Below are 22261 nucleotides of genomic sequence, written 5' to 3'. Positions count from 1 at the left end.
TATGCGACTAAACCTTAGCAGTAGCAAGCAAAACAATTTTTTTACGTCAGACTAGTGTAACGTTATACATTGAACAGCAATGGAGCGCATTTGAATGACGAAGCACGCTTTGTGAGAACCTCCCCTAGGTTTATGTTTGGGTGGTTTTACAATAAACAAACTGACACCTATATTGGTCAGCTAAACAAATGTATTTAAACACACACCATAGATCGCATGCTCCATTGATAAATTAACTAACGTTATACACGAACGTGTTGTTTACTGATGTTTACTTACGCGACGATAGCCAACAACAGACATTTGAAGCAGTTTTACTCACCGCCTGCTTCCAAAGCACGACCGAGAACCTTTATCGCTGGGGCCGCTCCGTCAAAAAAACACACTTCTTTGGTAACATTGTTGATTTGGTGAAGTCCTGAGACAGCAGTGACCGTGGAGATCCACTTTTGCGACACGACTGAAGCGTGATGTTGCGACGTGTCCCGTCATTTGTGCGTTCAAACCAGTTCAAATCCAGCGCTGCAATCCCGGAATGCTATGCGGGCGCGTTTAAGTCGCTTGACGTCACCCATAGAAATAAAGTGGAGCGCGGCGCAACATAAGTGTTGCACGGACGACTGGATCTGCACCTTGAGAGCAGTGTTTATGGGCGGCGTGCATTTGCTCTCTCGCTCTGGTCGGCGCGCGCACCCATCCGGGAGAAGAACCGTACGGCCCATACAAGGACATTCTGCCCTGGTGACGTCAAGCGGACCCATAATCGGAAAAAACTCTCCGAAATTTGTGAGAAACCGGAAGGAGTATTTTTGACAGAAATACTCCATCAAACGTCCAACTTAGTTTTTGAAACTTTGTCTATGTTTAGGATGGGAATCCAAGTCTTTAACAGTGTAAAAAGCTCAGTATGCATGAAACAGCATTTCACCCCCCACCCCCCCATATTGATGTTTTGCGATGTGACGTGACTCAAAAGCCTAATCTGTATACTGCTTACATGCACATCAGCCGCAACTTTTTACGCATTTAGGTCATGAAATTGCAAACGGTTCTGATCGATCGGAGCAATACTAATACTCGGTACCTAAAGCGATAAAAAAAGAGCTCGACTTACTCTAAAAAGAGTATAAAAGAACATTTCATTGACTTTTGAAAGCGAACATGAAGCCGGCCCAGACCGTCCTCCAGAAACAGACCTATCGCTCATTAGCCAGTGTGCGTGTGAACGCCAAGGAACCTGCCAGAAAAGCTCTCAGAAATTAGTTGATGATTTCTGGCAGAAGAGACCCATGCTAATGAAGGACCATAATCAGATCATCTACAAATATGGAATAAAAGTCAGTGTACACACGCACACAAACACGGGCCGGGGTCCCGAGAGGATGCAGTGGGAACAAAGAATATGTGCGATACGCCAAAATGTGCAGATGGCGTTATGGTGTCCTGAAAATGAACAAGCCAAAACAAAAGTTCTGTCTGTATGAAACACCAGGAGCTCACACAAATAAAGTCAATATTCTAGTTCAGAGTCGTACAAACAAAACCGAGCAGCAGACCGCGTCAGAAGAGTCAGAATATGGCACACTAGTCATATGGACTACTTTATTCTCATTTTGGACCCAGGGCGGTCTTTGTGCAATTTTAGGGCTCAGAACCGGTTCACGGAACGAAAACAAAAACCAGAAACCAATTAAACAAACAAAATGAAATCAAGTTTCATCATTCTGAACAGAAATGCTCATTATGAAATGACATTATTGGACCGTTCTGTCAGACCATCATAGGCAAATCTCTGGCATTAGCTTTCGGATCTCAGGAGTTTTTCCAAGGATATGTCAGCCACCAACTGTTAAAGCATTAACTTTAAGTTAAACTGAATGGCAGGTAATACCGGTGTGTTTTGAACGACGTGAAAATTGCAGGTTAGTGTAGAATGTGTCATTATATTATTAACATTTTCTGAAATCCAAGTTCGAATGGAGTTAAAAAAGGTATGTCAAAACGAGTCATTAATGTCCGCATCTGAGGTAGCAAGTTCAGCATTACGTTTTCATCAACTTACAGGCTACAAAGGTTCCTGTCGCTAGGTGGACGCTCAGTTTTTCCTGCCGTTTAACACATTTGTCTAAAATCGTGAGTTATAAAAGATGAAGTGCTATGCACAGGCTTTCATATCGTCTATGACTAGATGGCAAACACCAGACTAAAACTCTTCTCTGATCCTGAAATAAATAAAACATTAGCCTTTCCTTTACACACATCGTGTTTTTTTGAGTGAAGAAACCGCTGTACTCATTTAAAGAACCAGGTCTTTATTTATCCTTGAACTGCCAACAGAGAATTGAAGTGCTAAGCAGAGAATGTCTCCAAAATGTGTGCAGGGCAGCATTCACGACTGAGGCGGTGGAGCTTCTGTTACTGACAGTTTGAGGATCCACTGAAGTTACGGGGTTTAGTCACAAGCTTTTATTCATAGGGCCCTATGATTTACATGATGCAGAAAGTGCGGATGCAATCGCAGAACTCAGTCATAAAAACAGAATTTACTGCATAACGCGGAATTTCAAGGACTTTTTGATGAATAAATAAAAATCAGGTCAGTACAGTTGAATCAAATCGTGATATAGACTAGCTGTGTCTGTGAATAACAATTGTATTTCATGCTTTAATTTTAACAGTAAAGCTCTGATGTGCATCAATTTGTTTGACAAGTCTTTTTTTATTTCATATGATTAAATGATAGATTAAATTTTTGTTTTATGCCTTCATTTGATTGCCAGAAAAAATAAGATATACAACAGAATTTTGGAAGAAAAAACATTTCATAGATTATTTTTAATTAGTTTTTTAGAATTCCATTAATTAGACATGCTAAGTAATGGTAACACTTTAGTATGGGGAACACATTCACTATTAACCACGACTTTTCCCTTAATAAACTCCTAATTTACTGCGTATTAATAGTTAGTAAGGTAGTTTTTGTAGCATTTAAGTTTAGGTATTAGGTCGGATTAAGGGATGTAGAATAAGGTGATGAAGAATAAGGCATTAATATGTGCTTTATAAGTACTAATAAACAGACAATATCCTAGTAAAAGGCATGCTACTAAGCAACTAGTTAAAAGTTAATAACTGAACCTTAAAATAAAGTGTTACCAAAGTGATTAAACCATTAAAATGGAGGCCAGAAAACCTCAAACAGAAAACAGGGGCTACACATTTCATATGGCCCTAAACATGTTATTTTGTGTAACTTTTAATAAATTGTTGTTAAATTGTTGTATGTTTCATGATTTCAATTAATTAGACATGTTTTTGATTTTATTTAACCATTAAAATGGAGTCAAAAAATGAATACAGAAGAAAACAGAATGCAGAAAAATTCAAACAGAAAACAATATGGAACATTTTGGAATTTGGGGAAAACTTATATGGATTTCATAAGGTCCAATATTTGGTATAATGTTTTATTCAGGCTCTGGTATGATGTATAGGCAAAAATAAAATAAATAAATAAATAAATAAATAAATAAAAATAATGTTATTAACCGGTATTTTTTCTGATCAAAGCGTTTTTGGAACTGTAATGTTACAGCAGGACACTGAGCAGAATCAGTATTTAACATTTATGTTCTGAGTGCACCCTGCTCAATATACTCTATAAAATCTCTTATTTTGCGTTCCACTGAGTCATAAAGTGAGTGAATGAAGACTAAAGTTTCATTTTTTCACTGAGCTATCCCTTTAAAATATGGCAAACAGGCCGATTAGGCAAGTTCTGAAGCTCTCATTGATTTCTTTAGATCCTCCAAAATTTGACACACAGAGGCTGATGGGTTATAGAACAAAATGACCTAAAAAAGACCTCTCGCTGGAGTGCTTGTGGTCATGGCAACCGGAGGAGCAGGCTGAGATCGGGCATCCCTGGTGTCTGTTTTATATCATATAGCTCTGTTTTTAAAGTGTGTGGGAGAGAGAAAGAGACAGAGACAATACTACATAATATTAGCCTAGAAATCTAGACGCCCCCTAGCGGCAGCAAATCTAATCTGCCGCGAGTGTCGTCTAGCAACTCTCAATACACTTCTGAGCTGTAAACGACAAACTCTGGTCGGGCCAATCACATCGTGTATAGAGTCGGTGGGCGGGGCCATAATGACGACAGCCGAGTTGCGCTTGCGTGCTTCTAGTAAACACAGAAACTGGCGAACGGCGGTCTTTTGAATCAGCTTTGACCGCGACTCTGGAAGACTTGGAGTTAAGCTTTTCTCTGAGAAAAGAACAAAGAACGGCACTGAAGTCATTCTTAAAAAGGGAAGATGTGTTCAGAGTTTAGCCGACCGGATACGGCGAATGTTTAATCTATCAGCGAGCTCTGCTTCACCTTCGTTGCTCTGGTTGGTTGTAGCGCTATCCTATCGTGTGCAGAGGGAGTTTGAAAGACAACCGTTTATCCGCCCCTCGGATTGAGCTGTCAATGGAGAGTTTTCAGACCAAACATCTTGATGTGGGTCCAGCTTGTCAGGCTAACATAACATACCTTTAAGATCGCAAATATTCTCCTTTAGGAAGATAACTGAGGTAGGTGACTCTGACCCTGGGCACCACATGCCCAGCTAACACTGATCTACTCCTGTAGCGGTGTCCAAAACTCACTTTAAGCTGTCCTAAACGCTGTCAAGTAGCAGTGTGTAGAGTACACGTGTTGTTTTGATGCAGGTTTGAGGGCTGGTGTGTGTGTGTATGCGAGTACACGGTTAGGACTTGTTCTTCCGGTTGGTGGGGTGTGAGATTTCAGGCGTATGACTCAAAACACTGCACAACAACCTTGACACCGCACACCATTCTCACCAAACAGCAAAAACAACATCTGATGAAGCCTGACGTGTCCAGTCTTACTCATTCTTCACCTCTTTAGACATTTTACATATCATATGTATTCAAGCACTATTTCTATGGACAATGTTTAAAAAAAATCTAGTGATGTGTTTAAACATTTGTTGTAAGACTAGTAATGCACTGCAACAAACACCAAAACGACAAATCACACGACAAGCTCTTTCTTTATCAAACTGAAGACGGATTTAAAACGAGAAAGATCGCGTCCACACAGCTGATGTTTGCCTGACGCGTGTCCAACGTTGTATGCATGAAATAGACACTGACACGGTGAAAAATGCATGATTAGAGAAGTGCTAATCAACCAACACCATTTCAGTCACACCAAACTTTGGAATATTTTTCGGTTGCCAAAATTTCAGTGCATCACTACAACTATGTCATAATTGCATCTGGAGATTTTGTCAACCGGCCATCAATTAATTTGGACAATTTTTGCTCCAAATGTGCGATTGGCAACCGCTTTTTCCCCCTCTGTTCTGGAGTTGCACACAAACGGCATTGCAATCCTTTCCCAAAAAGATATTTGTGTTGAAATATTATACAGTAGTACGAAGGAAAAAAAATGAATGTAGCATAATTTCACAAAGCAAAAAAACAGACCATTGCAAAAGCTTTAAATCTTGAAATTAATGCAAAAAAAAAAAAAAAACTGCATGTGTAACATCTTAAATGCACGGATTAAAATGCGGTGGTTTCCTCCAACTTGAAATGGCTAGAGATTTTTTTAGTTTAAGGCCAGTTTGGCCTGTATAAGAGCAAAAAAAGGAATAATAAAAAAATACATTTGCTTAAAGTTTTTATTTTTGTAAAATTTCAGCAGCTGGTATTGGACTCTTGTTTCCGCCACAGAATAAAACTATCCAAAAGATAACTGCAACTTATCTCAGAATTCTGACTTTGTCACCATAATTGTGAAAAAAACTTTTCTGAGAATTGAGTTTATATCACACACTTTATTCTAGAAATTCTGCCTTTTTTCCACAATTCAGAATTTTTCTTGCAATTGTCTTTTTCTCAAAATTCTGCCTCCCCCCAATCCCCCTCTTCATAATTCTGACTTTTTTTCCCACTAATCTGAATTTTTTTCCCCAATTCTGACTTCTTTTTTTGTTACAATTCTGTCTTTCCTCGCAATTCTGGATTTTTCTCGCAATTCTGCCTTTTTTCTGAATTCTAAATTTTTTATTTGCAATTCTGACTATGTCTCACAATTGCAAGAAACAAAGATATTTAAGTTTATATCATGAAATATTATGAAAATAAATGCCTTTAATATGATAATATCATTTCAATAGGAATCATCAGATTTATAGTTTCGGGGCAGATTTCACAACAGGTTTGTGCGGATTGAGTGCAGTGACTAAAAAGAAAGCTGCTTGGTTCTGTGATCTCTGTGTGAGCTGAGATTCATACACCCTTTTTTGCCCACAAAATTTTGCTAATGTGACCGCACCTTGCTTGCAAGTGTTAGCTTTCAGCTAGATTTATTACTTTAAAGTTTTCTACAACTGAAAAGGTCAAAAGAGAGCAGTCACAAAGTCCTCTCCTTCCCTAGGGGTTTTTGTAATAGCCCAAAAGAACAAATGGATGCCTAATTCTGAAAAATCCACCAATTCCAATCCTTTCAGGACCTGAATATCGGTATGAAATTGCAGGTATTGAACATAATTTGACTCATTCCGGCAAATTCTGCACTCATAGCTTTTAACACTCATTCAGTAGCAATGTTGGTTGAATGAGTTAATTGATCTACTAATCAAATCAATGATTTGAAACCTTTCTGTCAGACTGCAATTCCAGGCCCCGTCTTTCTATGACTTGGGACACACAAATCCAAATCCTTATTCTTGCTTCAGCAACTGCATATAATGCTAAATGATTGCATCTCTGCAGCCTACATGGCTCAAGATTACTAGAGAAAGCTGTGCTAGAGCTGATGTTTCATGGTGGTTAATCTCAGAGTTTGTAGCCGCTGCAAAAGCATTAATCCAGGACTTCCTGGATCTTAACTGGATGTTTGTGATGTGGATTTAGTATGGGAAAACCTTTATGGCACAAGATCACATGATGTGAATTGACCAGAGTTCAGGCAGTGAGAATGGGAAAATGTTTTCTGCATGCAGTGCAATCAATTCTGGTGTCCAATGAGGTTTTTGGTAACGCTTAACTTTTAGAAGTATAATGCATTGTAACAGACCATAATGTCATAAAGGGCCATTCACACTATTTAATCGCCACACATTGGTTGGTTGCTAGTTGGCTTTCCTACTCAACTGCATTAAGAAGAAAACCTGGTTCTTTTAAGAACTGTTCATTCTTTTAGGGTGCTTTCACATCTCTAGTTCGGATCATTTGGTCTGAACCAATGGTAAATGTTGCATTTTTCAGCGTTTTTGGTTCCTTTTCACACCACACTGAATGCTTTGGTCCGAACCAGTTGAAACGAACCAAAACGCAGGCACGTGACAACATCCACATCACTCATTGGCCATGGCATATTTCCTAAACTGCTTTTCGATTGGTCAGAATTTACATGTGGAAAAATTCCAACATAAGAGCAAAAGCCAGCAAACTATAACAACACTATGGAGAGACGACTGCGGGCTGGTTTTGTCCCTGGCCATAATCTACTACACTGTGTGTATTTACCACAGTATGCAAACAATACATTTCTATAATGAAGCGCGGATGCGACATGAAAACAACGCTCTAATGCACTGCAGACGGCGAGCGCACATCGCTCGTCACTTCAAACGGAGGCGTGCATTAATTATATAATCTCTGACATGCTCATCTTCTGAAAATATTGCCAAAGATCTATCGGGTAAAGTCGTGCACAATGTCAGCGCAGCTGACTACGGCAGCTCATTTAGTCCAAAAATGATCAGTGCTTTTGCAGTTGTTTCTGTTCGAGGTCGGATCACGTTCTCACCACAAACAAACCGCTCCAGAGTTTGTTTAAAGGGGCATCGAGATCAGCTCTTCAAGGTATGTACGCTTGTTTGGTCTGCTTTTGGTGCGCACCGGAGTGCGATTGCTGCTTTCAGACCCGACCAAACGAACCGCACCAAAGAGGGAAACGAACTCTAGTACGATTCAACCGAACTAAATGAGGCAGGTGTGAAAGCACCCTTAATGAGGCTTTAATATCAGGACAATTACGTTGTTTGTACAAAAAAAATCTAAATGAAATTCATAAATAAATAAATAAAAAATGTCCATCATAGATTAGGTGTAGTTAAATCACTGTAGGTATGAATTGAATTTAAATTTTATAACAAATTAATACATTTGGGCGGAAAAAAACGATGATGTAATTGCACCATATTTTATACATAAATTAAATCTAAATGCAATGTTTACCAAAAGTAAGTGTTAGAATTGAATGATCACTGAAGCTCAATAAGTGAAATATCACCAATGAGCACAACACCATTCATAAACGCTAATGACAGCAGGAGGCCAGAGACAAAAAACATCTATTCACATGATTGCATGAATAAAGCGTAAGAAAGTCTTTTTTATTTGAGTTATGATGATTTGGATTGAGTTTACAATTTGCATTTCCTGTGCCTTTATAACTGTGGTTAGCATTATTTACTAGAAAAATGTACCGGTATATATGTATTTTTTTTTTTTTTTACATTTTTTTGTACAATCAACTTGGATGTTTAAGTCATTTTAACTTAAATTACATTAAACTGACTTAAATGTATTTTGGAGTACAATGAAAAAAAATATGTTGTCATAACTTACTGATCATATACTTCTTTACAGTAAACATACAACTGATTATAACTTTCTTTATTCCAAAACCTACTGTGCTATCCAAAAAAACTGGCCATCAAAACTATGCCCAAAACGCTCCTTTGCTTTAGCCAAATTCTAAGGCAGAACTACAAAATAACCTTTGGTTATCCATGAATGCACTGAAAAAATACATCCATATACCATGATAATGCATTATAAATATAGGCTCCAAATAAAGCGCATTGTTAAATTCTTCACGTAAAACCTTTTTCTCAATCTGCGAGGTAAAGATGGGCCAATCTGAACAGCAAGTCAGTGTCTGGGGCCACATTAAAATCTCCACTGTCATCGCAATCAGAGATGTGTTCGGGAGAATTAGACAGTGCTTCATAACAAACAACAACAGAACGCACACACACACACACACACACACACACACAGAGACAAGCACTGCAATTAGACTCAGGTAGAGAGACAAACACACACGCACTCACTCAGAGAGCAGATGCAATTACACAGGCAGGGGAAATGAGAGGCGATACACTGTTAGAGAGGTGGAGGCTGATAATGGACTAGATGAGTGCTGCAAGTGTGTGTGTGTGTGTGTGTGTGTGTGTGTGTGTGTGTGTGTGTGTGTGTAAACTGCAAGCTAGAGCCATTAACCTCTCATACTAATAACATTCTTTAATGGCAAGTTTGTTTTTTACCTTGACGTAATTAAATACAGAGCTCAACACCTGATGATGCTATTGGGGAGAAGAGCACATTGAGACATAACTCGTTTTCCAAAACAGACACATTTATTGTGCGAATTGTCGGCTTCCTCTGCTTAAAATGCAATCGCTTATGAACTCGATTTTACATATTGTAAAGAAAATATAAATGATGCTGGCCACTACCATGAGGAGCTATAGTGTCTTCTGGGTGGGTACCAGGTGGTTACTTACTGTCCTATGTCAAAAAGTCTCAAATTATTGATTTAATTTATTACAAACATGTTAAGGAACTAAAGAATTTAAGTTTTCCTTGATCTTTTGACAAGAGGTCGGTATATACTGTAAAAATATCCTATATGTTTCAAAACTCAAAAACTCCTTGTTAGTCCAAAACAGGTTTTTTGTCCCCAAGCCTAGCGAACGACTCATTTAGGAGAAAGACAGAAGAAGATCAACGCCTACTTCATCATCACAACTTTGGCCCCGCCCACTGGAGTGTTAGTGAGATGACGAGGAGAGAAGAGCGACTGAAAATAACATTACCTTCTAAAGGATCCTAATGCTAGGAATGAGCTTCTTTATCTTCATCAATGTGAGTCTCAGTTGAGCTTTATTTATTTGCATTCGCTTCATTTCACTGTGGACTCTTTGATAAATCAGGCGCGGTTTCGGCACAGGCTTTGCAAACAGACTTTTACGATATGGAATTGAAAGTAACGCCACAACATGTGAGTAATTCTAACGCCAAAACTCCAGTTATGTTACCAATGACACTGTTGCACTGCACAACAGAGTTCTTACTGTATTTACATCGTGTTTGTATTATTATTTATGGTGAAAGCATTCATGAGAGAGCAGAAATCATGCTGCAATGGTGAAATCACTGCATTCATGCAATCAGCAGACTGTCCAAAGCTCATCAATGCAACCATGATTATGCCATGTTATTGTGTTACAATGTTAATGGAACAGATCTAAATATAACGTTATAATCAACCCTTTTCACGATTAGCTTTGACGCGCCCAGAGGTGTAGTGGTAAAAAAAGAGGTGGGTAAACTATAAATTCTGGGTGACCGCATCATGGTCACGGTAAGGTGGGTCACTGCCTACCGGTGTATGCAGCCCGATCTCACGGCAATTCGTACTCATTTTACAAGGTGGCTAATATGAGCACAAATGAGAGAACACACTAGAACATATTCACATTAAACAAGCTGGAATCAAAGAATTGTACTTTTGTCTTAAAAAAATCCTCACAGCAATTTAGATATTTAGAGGTGGATAAACTCAATTTAGAGGTGGATAAACACACTTTGGAGGTGGGTAAACGCTATTTCCGAATTTTGGGAGGTGTGTAAACGGCATTTACGTCCGTTTAGCCTCCACTACATCCCTGGACACACCCTTCAAACAAAGTTCAGATCAAAGGCTAAAACCAGGGAAGGAAATAGCCATTTATTTCTTAATTGTGAAAATTTCTGATGTAAAAATCGTATTAACATTATAAGTACACTCTAGGAAACTGTTTAATAATATATTCACCATGTACTCAAGGGCATTTGAGGTTCTGTGAGCAATACAAATCCAGAAACGGGTCCTTTAAGACCTCACTGATTCTTTGTGAGTTCTTATACAATAGCGCACTTGACTCAGCACTATGATGACAAATGTTATGGAGCTGGTGTGCTACACTATCATTAGCTACACCAGTAATTTTCCACAGCTCCATTTGTATTCAATTGGCTCTCGCTCTCTCCCCAGGGAAGCCTTAATGTCTCTATAATATAACATGGCATAACTATCGCACCTGAAATCGACATCCCACTTCACAGTGTGCATCGGGACTAAAATAATTACTTTCATTATTTTCTTTTTTGCTAAGGCAAGCATCAATATTGCTATTGTTCATATCTAGGTTTGTTCAAATACTAAACCAGAAACATTTTTGAACTACACAACTCATTCATGCTAATGAATGCTCATGCTACAATCCAAAATAGCATAAACTTGCATTTAAAGGAGAATCCGAGTCATATCTAGAGACCAGGGGCCAGTTTCAGGAAAATCTCCTTAGGAAATAAGTTAGGACACTTCAGAAGATAATTTCTAAGAAGCTGGAAAGAATGTTTATATGAGCAATTCTCAAAAAAATCTTAGGAGGTTTCAAATATTATCTTAAAAATAGACCTTTGTAAGGCCGGACGAAAAATAAAGTCTTTATGCAAACAGCGATTGCACACACTGTAAAGAAAGTATCGATGATGGCAATTTTACCATATTTATACCATTTTAACATTGGATCTAGTTATTCAACATGAACCTCCATCACAAGGACGACTTGAGCAGGAGTTTCTCAGTGATACGCTACTCATTTTGAGGTTCATTATGAGATGATGCAGCTGTAATTCCTCACCATCAGCATTTACAACATCCATAACACATCCATCAACAAACCCATGTGTGTATTTCTGATTTACTGCGGAGCACATGTGGGAACTGTATCGGTAACAGCACATACGTTAGCCGTGAATGACTGATGGAAGATCAATGTTTGTAAAACCTTGCTCCATCCTTCATCTTTACTAAAGTAGTAAGAACAACAGACGATCTGTGTTAATAGACAGTTTTAGGTTATAGTGGCCCACAGCTGATGAGCAGAAGTATTTCAGCAAGACTGTGATAACGTGAGCAAATCACAAAACTATGGATTTTGGACACCCGGTAGAAAATACAGGTGCTGGTCATAAAATTAGAATATCATCAAGATTTATTTCACTAATTCCATTCAAAAAGTGAAACTTTATATTATATTCATTCATTACACACAGACTGATTTATCTGAAATGTTTATTTCTTTTCATTTTGATGATTATGACTGACAATAAAGGAAAATCCCAAATTCAGTCTCTCAGAAAATTAGAATATTGTGAAAAGGTTCAATATTAAAGACACCTGGTGCCACAATCTAATCAGCTAATTAACTCAAAACAACTGAAAAGGCCTTTAATGTTCTCTCAGTCTAGTTCTGTAGGCTACACAGTCATGGGGAAGACTGCTGACTTGACAGTTGTCTAAAAGACGACCATTGACACCTTGCACAAGGAGGGCAAGACAAAAAAGGTCATTGCAAAAGAGGCTGGCTGTTCACAGAGCTCTGTGTCCAAGCCCATTATTAGAGAGGCGAAGAGAAGGAAAAGATGTGGTAGAAAAAAGTATATAAGCAATAGGGAGAACCGCACCCTGGAGAGGATTGTGAAAAAAAAAACCATTCAAAAATGTGGGGGAGATTCACAGAGTGGACTGCAGCTGGAGTCAGTGCTTCAATAACCAGTGCACACAGACGTATGCAAGACATGGTCTCAGCTGTCGCATTCCTTGTGTCAAGCCACTCTTGAACAACAGACAGCAACAGAAGCGTCTCGCCTGGGCTGAAGACAAAAAGGACTGCAGAGTGGTCCAACGTTATGTCCTCTGATGAAAGTAATTTTGCATTTCCTTTGGAGTCTAAATAAATGTAATTAATACACTAAATTAACAATATCAACTCAATTACTGATCTGCCCACACTGACACTATACGATCATTGAAATGAGCGGATAACATCACCGTTTTCTCCAGAGCAGCTGTACAGCTGAATCAAATTCGGTTGCATTATTTTCCTGATAACACGGTGAAGCAGCTTCGAAAAATCTGCATTGTAATAAGCGCTATATAGATAAAGGTGACTTGACAGTAAAACATTGTGATGGACAATGATATCGTCTGAGGGGGCGGGGGATATTTTACTATATCTCTTTACATAAATATTATTTTTTACTTAAAAACTATAATTTAGCTATTTTTCTAACCCAACTAAGACTCATCCACCCTTTCTATATAGGTTGTACGTTAGGGGGGTAGAGTAGCTTTCTTCTACTTAAAAAGAGCTGTGCACATTTAAGCACTTTTTATTGGAATATATCTCTTTACATAAATATTTACGTTAAATATTTAAATAAATACATTTTGTTATTTTACTAACCCAACTAATACTCATCCAGGCTTTCCATTTGTTTGCACACACATTTCACAATCCGTTATAGAGCTATTTAGTTTTGATTTTGCATATTGTTTTTTAAACGTTCATTCACATTACGACTTTACAATATTTCAGTAACAATTTATGTATCCTATGCTGTTTACAAAATCAAATATTTTAAGATAAATGCACAGTGTAAGACATGTAAAAAAAGACAATAGGCTAACAATGTCAAGATCAATATTTGTGTAGCCTGCCTGACACGCTTGTCAATCAATCAATCAATCAACTTTATTTATATAGCGCTTTTACAATCACGATTGTGTCAAAGCAGCTTCACAGTGTCAAACAGGACAATATTGCGACAAAATTAGATTTGGCTGTACAGTCGAATTCATAAATTTTATTTGTATAATTAGTTGAATAACTTTGATCATAATTTTAGTGTCCCCAACTGAGCAAGCCAAGCCAAAGGCGACCAAAGGAACCAAAACTCCATCAGGGCGTGATGGAGAAAAATAAACCTTGGGAGAAACCAGACTCAGTCGGGGGGCCAGTTCTCCTCTGGCCGACAAACACACCGTGTATGATTATTATACTGGCAAGCTTACAGGTCAGAAATCATATTAGATCGGAATATTCAAAATGTCAGGGTATCACGCAAGAGACGGGTTTATTTAGGATGGGGCGTCGATTACACAAGAGTATGAATACATGAAAGATCGGAATTATTGCGCCGGAGACGGGTTTATTGAGCATGACATGCCGGTGAGGCTTGTGATTTCGATCAGTCATCACAACCCTAATAGAGGCACTTTAATATCTAACAGATCAGATAAGTAAATGTAATGGTTATGTGGCATTTAAATTCTATCTGTATATAATATAATTAGGGTTGGGTAACATTTGTTTTATTTACGATACCGGTGCCAAACCGTGCTCAAAGTGCCTGACCAATACTTTTATTTTAAAAAAGAGCCACAAAACGATGGTGGATGACAATAAAGCATGACTTTTTATTTAAAGCCACCTAACCCAACTATAAGAGGCCTAATTTAATTATTTGTATGCTACAAACCAGCTTCAAGGTTCAGCTTTATTTTGCAGAAATATGATCATATTTTCTGGTTGAATATTTTCGAACGCATCGCTGACACACAGCAGCCACTGAGCGTTGAAGCACAGATGTAGGCTATCGGTTTCATTCAAAATATTCACATACTTGTGACTATGTCATGAACTATCTGATATTCAGATTTTTTTCAAATATGTGTGAGCAAATGTGTTAGTTGATCTGTAACGCGCGATGGGCGCCGCCATGTTAGTTTGAGCCTCAGAGAATCAGATCCATCGGATTTACGTCACCTCACGTCTCACAAAATACATGAAAGTGAGTGACCTGGTGAAGTGAGAGAAGAAAAGCGTTAACTGTATAAATGTGTATTTGAGACGCATAGTCAAATTGTCAAACTGTCTGAAAGGATTGTTATTGCTGCTTCCATAGACATCCATGCTAGTGCTTTTGTGCATTTAAATATCTGGAACCTAAAATAAACATGATGTGGTTGAAAACACTGAATCGTTGTGATATGTGACGAGAGTGTGTGTGCGTGTGTGGCTCGGCGCCAGTCCAAGCGCGACAGCACGTTTGAATTTAAATGGCACCAAAATCTGTTCTGATTTGGTCCGGTACATACCGGTTATATAGGCACCGGGTTTCAGTACCCAACCCTAAATATAATGCCAAAAGCAACCCTTCTATTGCTTTTTATTTAAATTCTGGCCCTCCTCTTTACTGATGCCTGGTGATTGTTGTGTTCTTTGGCTACGACAGTGAACAGTTTATTTCCGGTTGCCATTATTGTTCCATCAGCAGCTGTTGCGTAAAGTCCCCATTATAGGGAATATTTAAACAGTCTGTGGATTTTCCTTGTGTAATTATAAAATCATAAACAAGGTCTCGATATGATTTTGTAAATTTCAAAATCCGTAAGAAGTCACATTACCAATAATCAATCATGACTAATCATTGTTTACTTTATATGCCATTGGTGTCACAGAGCACTCGTGTTCATCCCAAGTACTGTGTTTCCCAGTATCATAATGAGCCCAAATCATTTAAAATCTCTCATTATAACATAAAAGGTCTCTAACATTGTTTATAAATTACCCAGAAGACCTTAGTAGCCGCAGAGCGACGCACTGGAAACCACCTGACCTGCGATACCCTTGATTTGTGTTGGCATATTCTGAACATTTTCTTCATGAATGTAGTTTTCCCCGCGTCACACGGACCGAAGCTCAGACACATTTCACTGATAAGACGAATGACAACTTTTGTCCTGTGGTGTGACAGACATTTCGGACTTCCCCTCATAAACCTAGTTTGTTCAACAAAAGTTGTGGGACTTCCCCATGTGAGTGGTTGAACATTAACCTTGTGCCACCGGTTTCTGCCAGCAATGCCACGGCATGTTTGAAGGGTTACTTCAGCGATTAGCATATGGCTTTGTATAAATAGAAACCTGGGATTATAATTGAATGATTGTGCTTCTTCCCCCTCATATCCCCCTAAAATGAGCTTTATTTGTTTTATTTCTGGAAAAATTCCTCCGATGATGCAAATATCGTCATTTTGCGTCATCGGAGGATTTTTTGGCCAGAGGCTAAAGACTACAGCCAGCAGAGGGAGCTATTTCTGCATGTTTTCAACCAGTCCATAGGGGGTGAGATAGGGGGCAGTCACAGTACTCAGCTACAGGCATTCATGAAAAACGGATCGGGTGCGGAGCAAAGTGAGTGTTCAAATTAATTCTTATGAAAGTTAAGCTTCCAAAGGCATGAAGTGAACACACTGTGAACGACTGCCGCGGTGGATTACCTGAGCTCTCCTGATGAATGTAATCTGACTCCTGCTGCGTTTGTGCCGTGACTCTCACTCGGCTCACTCACATTATATTGAACACACACGTTCAGTTTTTAATTGTAGTGTCTGTTCTCTAACTGAACTGATTTCATGAAAATGAATGCGGTGGGAAAGTGATCCAGTCGCCGTGGCTTTGGGAGTGGCCTTGTATGGCAGCGGAGAAAGAGCATTCTGGGAGTTGCTGTCTTTCATCCCCATGAAACAAAAATACATTTTCTGTCTTTTCTCAGTCTAAAAGGCACCAAATTCAAAAATAATTTCACATTTCTACTACAGTAATGACCCAGTGTAAATACACATTCATCTTCCCAGTGCTGAAGTACCCCTTTAAATGAGATATGACCTCCTCACCTGTTTAATCAGCATGTAGGTCTCCGACATGATCTTCTCAATGCGCTGGAGGTCATAGGTCATGCCCTTCTGACCTTGCTGCCACACCCTGTACGCATCCAGAAGCAGCGTCTTGCCTGACTCCACGTCATCCAGCAGTTTCCTCTTCCTGCTGGGTCGCTGCGGCAGCGCCAGCTCGGGGCTGCGGGGTAAAGGTGTGGGGTTTCCTGGCGTTAGGGCCATAGCTAGCGCTGCTTTAGCTGCGTTCATCTGATTCTGTAGCTGCTGCTGTTTAGAGCTAATGCTCAACTCCTCCAGAGACAAATCTGTCGCCCGGCTGCTCTCTGGGACCTTCTCGACCTCTTCCGCTGCTGGTTTAACCATCCCCTGCTCTTGCGGGCCAGTTTCAACCGGCGTTTGAGGGTCTCTGAATTTTGCACCCGGCCATGATCCCAAGCCAAACTCCATAGGCTCTACGAGTCCTAAAGTACCTTCTCTAGGATGAACAGTGACCGCTGTCACCTGTGTCAAAGGCTCCAGAGAGAGCTGAAGCGTGGCTGAATGAGGCATGCCAGGAGGTCCAGTCTCACTTCCTGTGACCGTAGGGGTGTCGGGGAGTCCCGCTTTAGGCAGGCTAGTGTGTGAGCATTTGGGGTCCTCCGCAGCAGGAGGCCGATTGGACACATCCGCTGTGGTCATTTCCCCCATAGAGGTGGTAGCCGGTTTAGGTGGATCACTTACCTGAGAGAGAGAATAAGACACAAACTGAAACAGACATCTTAAAGAAAAATACTCATTTTCTTTGCAGCTTTACAGTATTAAACATGAAAGAACTGTTTGAAATTCCCAATTTGTACTGTAAAGCAGATCTCCAGTGTATCCATGCTTTACCCGTGTCTGACCTCTACGGACGGAACAGAAGAAATGAACCGAAGAAGATTTACACGTCAAAGAAGAGCCACACCTACCCGTTACATCATCGCCTCTGACCAATAATTCAAAAGGTGTTAACCAGGAAAGTTCACTTTGTCAAGATGTTATCATCTCCCCAAATTAACATGCTTTTGTTTGGAATTATGTCACAGTTCTTTGAAGTACAGCACTGGTCAAAAGTTTGGAAACATTACTATTTTTAATGTTTTTTAAAGAAGTTTCTTCTGCTCATCAAGGCTGCATTTACTTGATTAAAAAATATATAAAATTGTGAAATATTATTACAATTTAAAATAACTGTTTTCTATGTGAATATATAGTAAAGTGTAATGTATTCCTGTGATCAAAGCTGAATTTATCATCATTACTCCAGTCTTCAGTGTCACATGATCCTTCACTAATCAGTTATTATCAATGTTGGAAACAGTTGTGCTGCTTAATATATTTTTTGGAAACGGTGATTCTTTTTTCAGGATTCATTAATGAATAAAAAGTTTTAAAAGAAGAACAGCATTTATTCAAAATAGAAATCTTTTCATCAATATAAATATTTACTCTTACTCTTTATCAGTGATGGGAATAACGGCGTTATAGATAAACGCCGTTACCTATGGCGTTATTATTTTCAGTAATGAGTAATCAAACAAATTACTGTTTCCCCCGTTACAACCCCGTTACCGTTACTGAGAATAAAATGCGGCGTTACTATAATTGAGCTCACTGAAGCGGGGTTTCATTCAAACAGGCGCACGCTCTGTCAGCGGACCTGCAGCTGTGTGTGTGTGTGACTGTGTGTGTGACACACACGAACGCGCGCATGCGACCAGTGCAGGAGTGCGAGCGATGGCATGTCCAATGACTTCAAAAATAGCTTTCACAAACTGGAAGTATAAGCACTTCTTTTCCCTCGTTGAGGTGAAAGTTAACAATGTTTATAACGTGCAGCTTATGCCCAGAAGAGTCTCTCCTCGTCTGTGAACGCAATTGATAATGTGAGCTCCGCTACCAAAGGAGGAGACAGAGCCACGACATTAAAGACACCAAAACTAGGTTTTTCTCGCGAGAAAGTGTGTAAGCCTGCCATAAGACTTGAGAGCACTTCACTTCTTGTTAAACAATTTTTTTTTGTGTGAATAAGAAAATATTTCAAACAGGGTACAGTATGTTTACCAGTTGTGTGACAGTTTTAGAATTTTAATATGCACTACAAAGAGTCTATTCTATGTAAATTAGGCTAATATATTTATTATTATTATTTTCTATTTTTGGTATACTTTTCTTAAGGAGTATCATTTATTTTTAGATTTATTTGATAGCCAGTTGGGGTCTGTGCAACAAATGTTACAGTTCTAAACAATCTATTTTGTTTTATTGTTCCACTATTGTACTGATATTTACAATAATATATTGAATTTGATAGGTCTTTCACATTGTCCCACAGGAACATTAAAATAGCGTAGATTAGTGTACAATGTTTTATAATAATAATTTATTCTATTTAGTGTCCATTTCATTCATTTAACATTTAATATTTGGGCATCCATGTTATTTTACATATTTGAACATTTAAAAAAAGTTATAAACACTACTCATTTCAACTGACTTGTGAAAACTGGTTAAAAAAAATCTAAATTCTATGACTCATAGCAAAAAAAATTTTTTACAGTAACGAAAATAGTTACTTTCCCTGGTAACGAGTTACTTTTATTATAGAGTAATTCAGTTACTAACTCAGTTACTTTTTGGAACAAGTAGTGAGTAACTATAACTAATTATTTTTTTTAAAGTAACGTTCCCAACACTGCTCTTTATCAATCTGACATATCCTTGCTGAAAAAAGTATTAATTTCTTTCGACAACAACAACAACAACAAATACGGACTTTTGAACGGTAGTGTATATAGTTACAAAATATTTCTATTTTAGAAAAATTATGTTCTCTTTTTAACTTTTTATTCCTGAAAGAAGTAGTATGAGTTTGTTTAATACTGTTTTCAATATTGATCATCATAATTAATGTAATCATCATATGAGAATGATTAGTGAAGGATCATGTGACACTGAAGACTGGAGTAATGATGATAAATTCAGCTTTGATGATCACAGGAATACATTAGTTTAAAGTATATTTAAACAAAAATCCATCATTTTAAATGGCTATATCACAATATTACAGTTTTTCTGTATTTTTGATCAAATACATGCAGCCTCGATGAGCAGACTTCATTCAAAAACTAAAAATAGTAATGTTTCCAAACTTTTGACCGGTGCTGTATTTCGGAGCCTTAAGTGTAAAGTATATAAAATCACTGTAAAAATGGCTTATCTTAATTCTGCTGAAAGAAACCAATACATATGATAACATTTTCTGAGTAGTGTGACACTAGAAGTTAGAAAGGTCACAAACTCAACATTTATATTTACGTTTTGCTGCATTTAATCAGGTTTAACAGCAATGTAAAGACGTTGAGCGATGCGATCGCTCTGTTCTTCGAGCAGTCAGGATGGCATTAGCTAATGTGTTAGCACAAACATAAGCGTATCCTTGGCTATCATATCTGGCTTGAGTCTCATTTCCCAAACATGGCAGTGTCTCCATAGGAAACACATGACACCAAGGCCACTGTTCAGCTTCCATTTCTGATTTCTCCAGTATGATAAAAGACAAAAACAAAATACACAATAAAAAAAGAAATAAACCTTTCACAAACAAATGAGAACATGGTTATCATACCCCTGTGAGTTTATCCAGATTGTCCTCCAGCACTTTTACAGTGAAGAAAAACGCTCGCTTGGCCAAAACTTGTCGGTCCACATCTCGCAAATACTTCCTATAACACATAATATATAAAATATACAATATGTCCTTGAATAGAAACACGTCATGCAAGGTTTCTTATTATAAAAAAACAAAAACATAGGAAAATAGATTCTATTTTTTGCTGAGTCGCATTGATTCACAAATTTCTAAAATCGAAATCTCATAAATTGATAAATAAAAATCGATAAGTGTTACATTTCTTAAACATTGCTTTATTAAGAGTTATTAACATGTTTAGAGTGTTATTAATCACAATAAGCCATGAAAAAGGAGCACAGATGCATGCGATCCCGAATTCAGTTCTCTTTCAAGTCTTATTGCGCTTGAAAGGTCAAATACACAAAATTATGTCAAAATGCACATTGGGAAGTATTCACTTAAACACAGTGTGTTATGCACTTCGTAAACAGTTGTGAGCAAATTGGATGTGTAACAGTGTATTAGATCCGTGCATTAATTCTTAAATGGAGGCTAATAAACTGTCGCCATCTGTTTTATTAATATAAACTTTAAAAAAGCGAAAAATCACTCACTGCTTTTGACTGAATCACTTTATTTATTTATTTTTATATGAATCAATTTATATTTAATTCATAGTGTTTGTTTTTTACATTTGATTATTCAATTTCTGTAGTATGTCTTAAGAGGCACTGCTAAAGGCACAGTATGTACATTTTGCCGCTAGAGGTTTGCTTATTCAAAACAGAGACGTAGCTTGATTGTGCAGTAAATGAGCGTGGAATCATCATGGAGTTGTCGTCTTCACCTCCACAGCCGATGGAAAGATATCAAACGGACTCAGCAGATATAATGTTTATAAATGAGCGAAAGTATTAAAGTTTTATAAGCGTTATAGTAATATGAAGCAGGATGCGTTGAGAGCCCTTGTGAGCGAATGCTAATGAGAGAGAGACCTGTGCGAAACACCGTCTCTGAGCTTTTATTCTGCTTATGTTGAATTCGCCGCTTCCGCTCTTTTCATAGGGTTTGTAGTAACACAGCGCTGTTTAACATGCTTAAAACAATCATACTACATTTGAGTGTGTTAAAAGTTGTTATAATGCTACTTTGTCGATTCGTTTGGTGGCTACTATGAGACACTAGTTGAACTTTGCAGTTAGCTAGATCGATATTACAATATCGAGTATGACGTCAGTGAGAGGCAAAGCAACGTACAAGGGTAAAATAGCAGATTTCTCTGGATTGAAACATTCTTGGAAACATCTGAGATAATGTAAGTGCACAAGTCAACAAAGCATATAACATTGTTCCAAGGGATTTTTGAATATTTTAATTTAAAATAAAAAAAATACATATTGTGCCTTTAAATAAAGGCAGTGGCTATACCAAGAGTAAACAGCAACTAGATTCTATTAATATATACGATAGATGTAATTTACTACGTGAAAATAGTGATATATTCTATTAACACCAAGTAAAAGTAGTTTTTGCTATATGTGTAAATAGTAATTACACGCTAATTATACTTAATTTTGACAGATACATATGTACACTTCAGTATTGTTGTACATTAACTGGATGCAATAAATTACAGTGTAAATGATTATATTTACCCAAATTATCAAATGGATGCCACCTGAATGAGACAATAAAAGCCCTCCCTACACCTATCCCTAACCCTAACCCTACCCAATAAATTATTTTATTATTATAAAACATTTCATTAAGTAAATGCATTTCTGATGTGATATGTGACGGGAAAAGAGTGAAGAGCGAGCTCTGCAAAAGGTGGATTTGAACCCGGGTCGATTGCGTCAAAGCCTAGATCTTTAAGCCTTACGCTTTACTGACTACGTTGAAATATGCCTTTTATTTTTTTAATCTTGGTTTCCCCAACCAGGG

The 22261-nt window shown here is 38.0% G+C and overlaps 1 protein-coding gene across 4 annotated transcripts in view; it reads right to left on the bottom strand.

Moving 5' to 3' along the window:
* cabin1 (calcineurin binding protein 1) overlaps positions 1 to 22261 on the bottom strand; it is a 179306-nt gene that overhangs the window by 30081 nt on the left and 126964 nt on the right. For all 4 annotated transcript variants that reach the window (XM_067412998.1, XM_067412999.1, XM_067413000.1 and 1 more), the window contains 2 exons: positions 20312 to 20408; positions 16666 to 17385 (listed from right to left, as the gene is read on the bottom strand). In XM_067412998.1, the coding sequence (XP_067269099.1) occupies positions 16666 to 17385; positions 20312 to 20408 (817 nt within the window). The remainder of the gene's footprint in view (positions 1 to 16665; positions 17386 to 20311; positions 20409 to 22261) is intronic.

Source organism: Pseudorasbora parva, chromosome 13 (assembly GCF_024679245.1).
Source record: "Pseudorasbora parva isolate DD20220531a chromosome 13, ASM2467924v1, whole genome shotgun sequence".
In the NCBI taxonomy this organism is placed as follows: Eukaryota; Metazoa; Chordata; class Actinopteri; order Cypriniformes; family Gobionidae; genus Pseudorasbora; species Pseudorasbora parva.
This window is presented reverse-complemented; position numbering and strand designations above follow the sequence as displayed.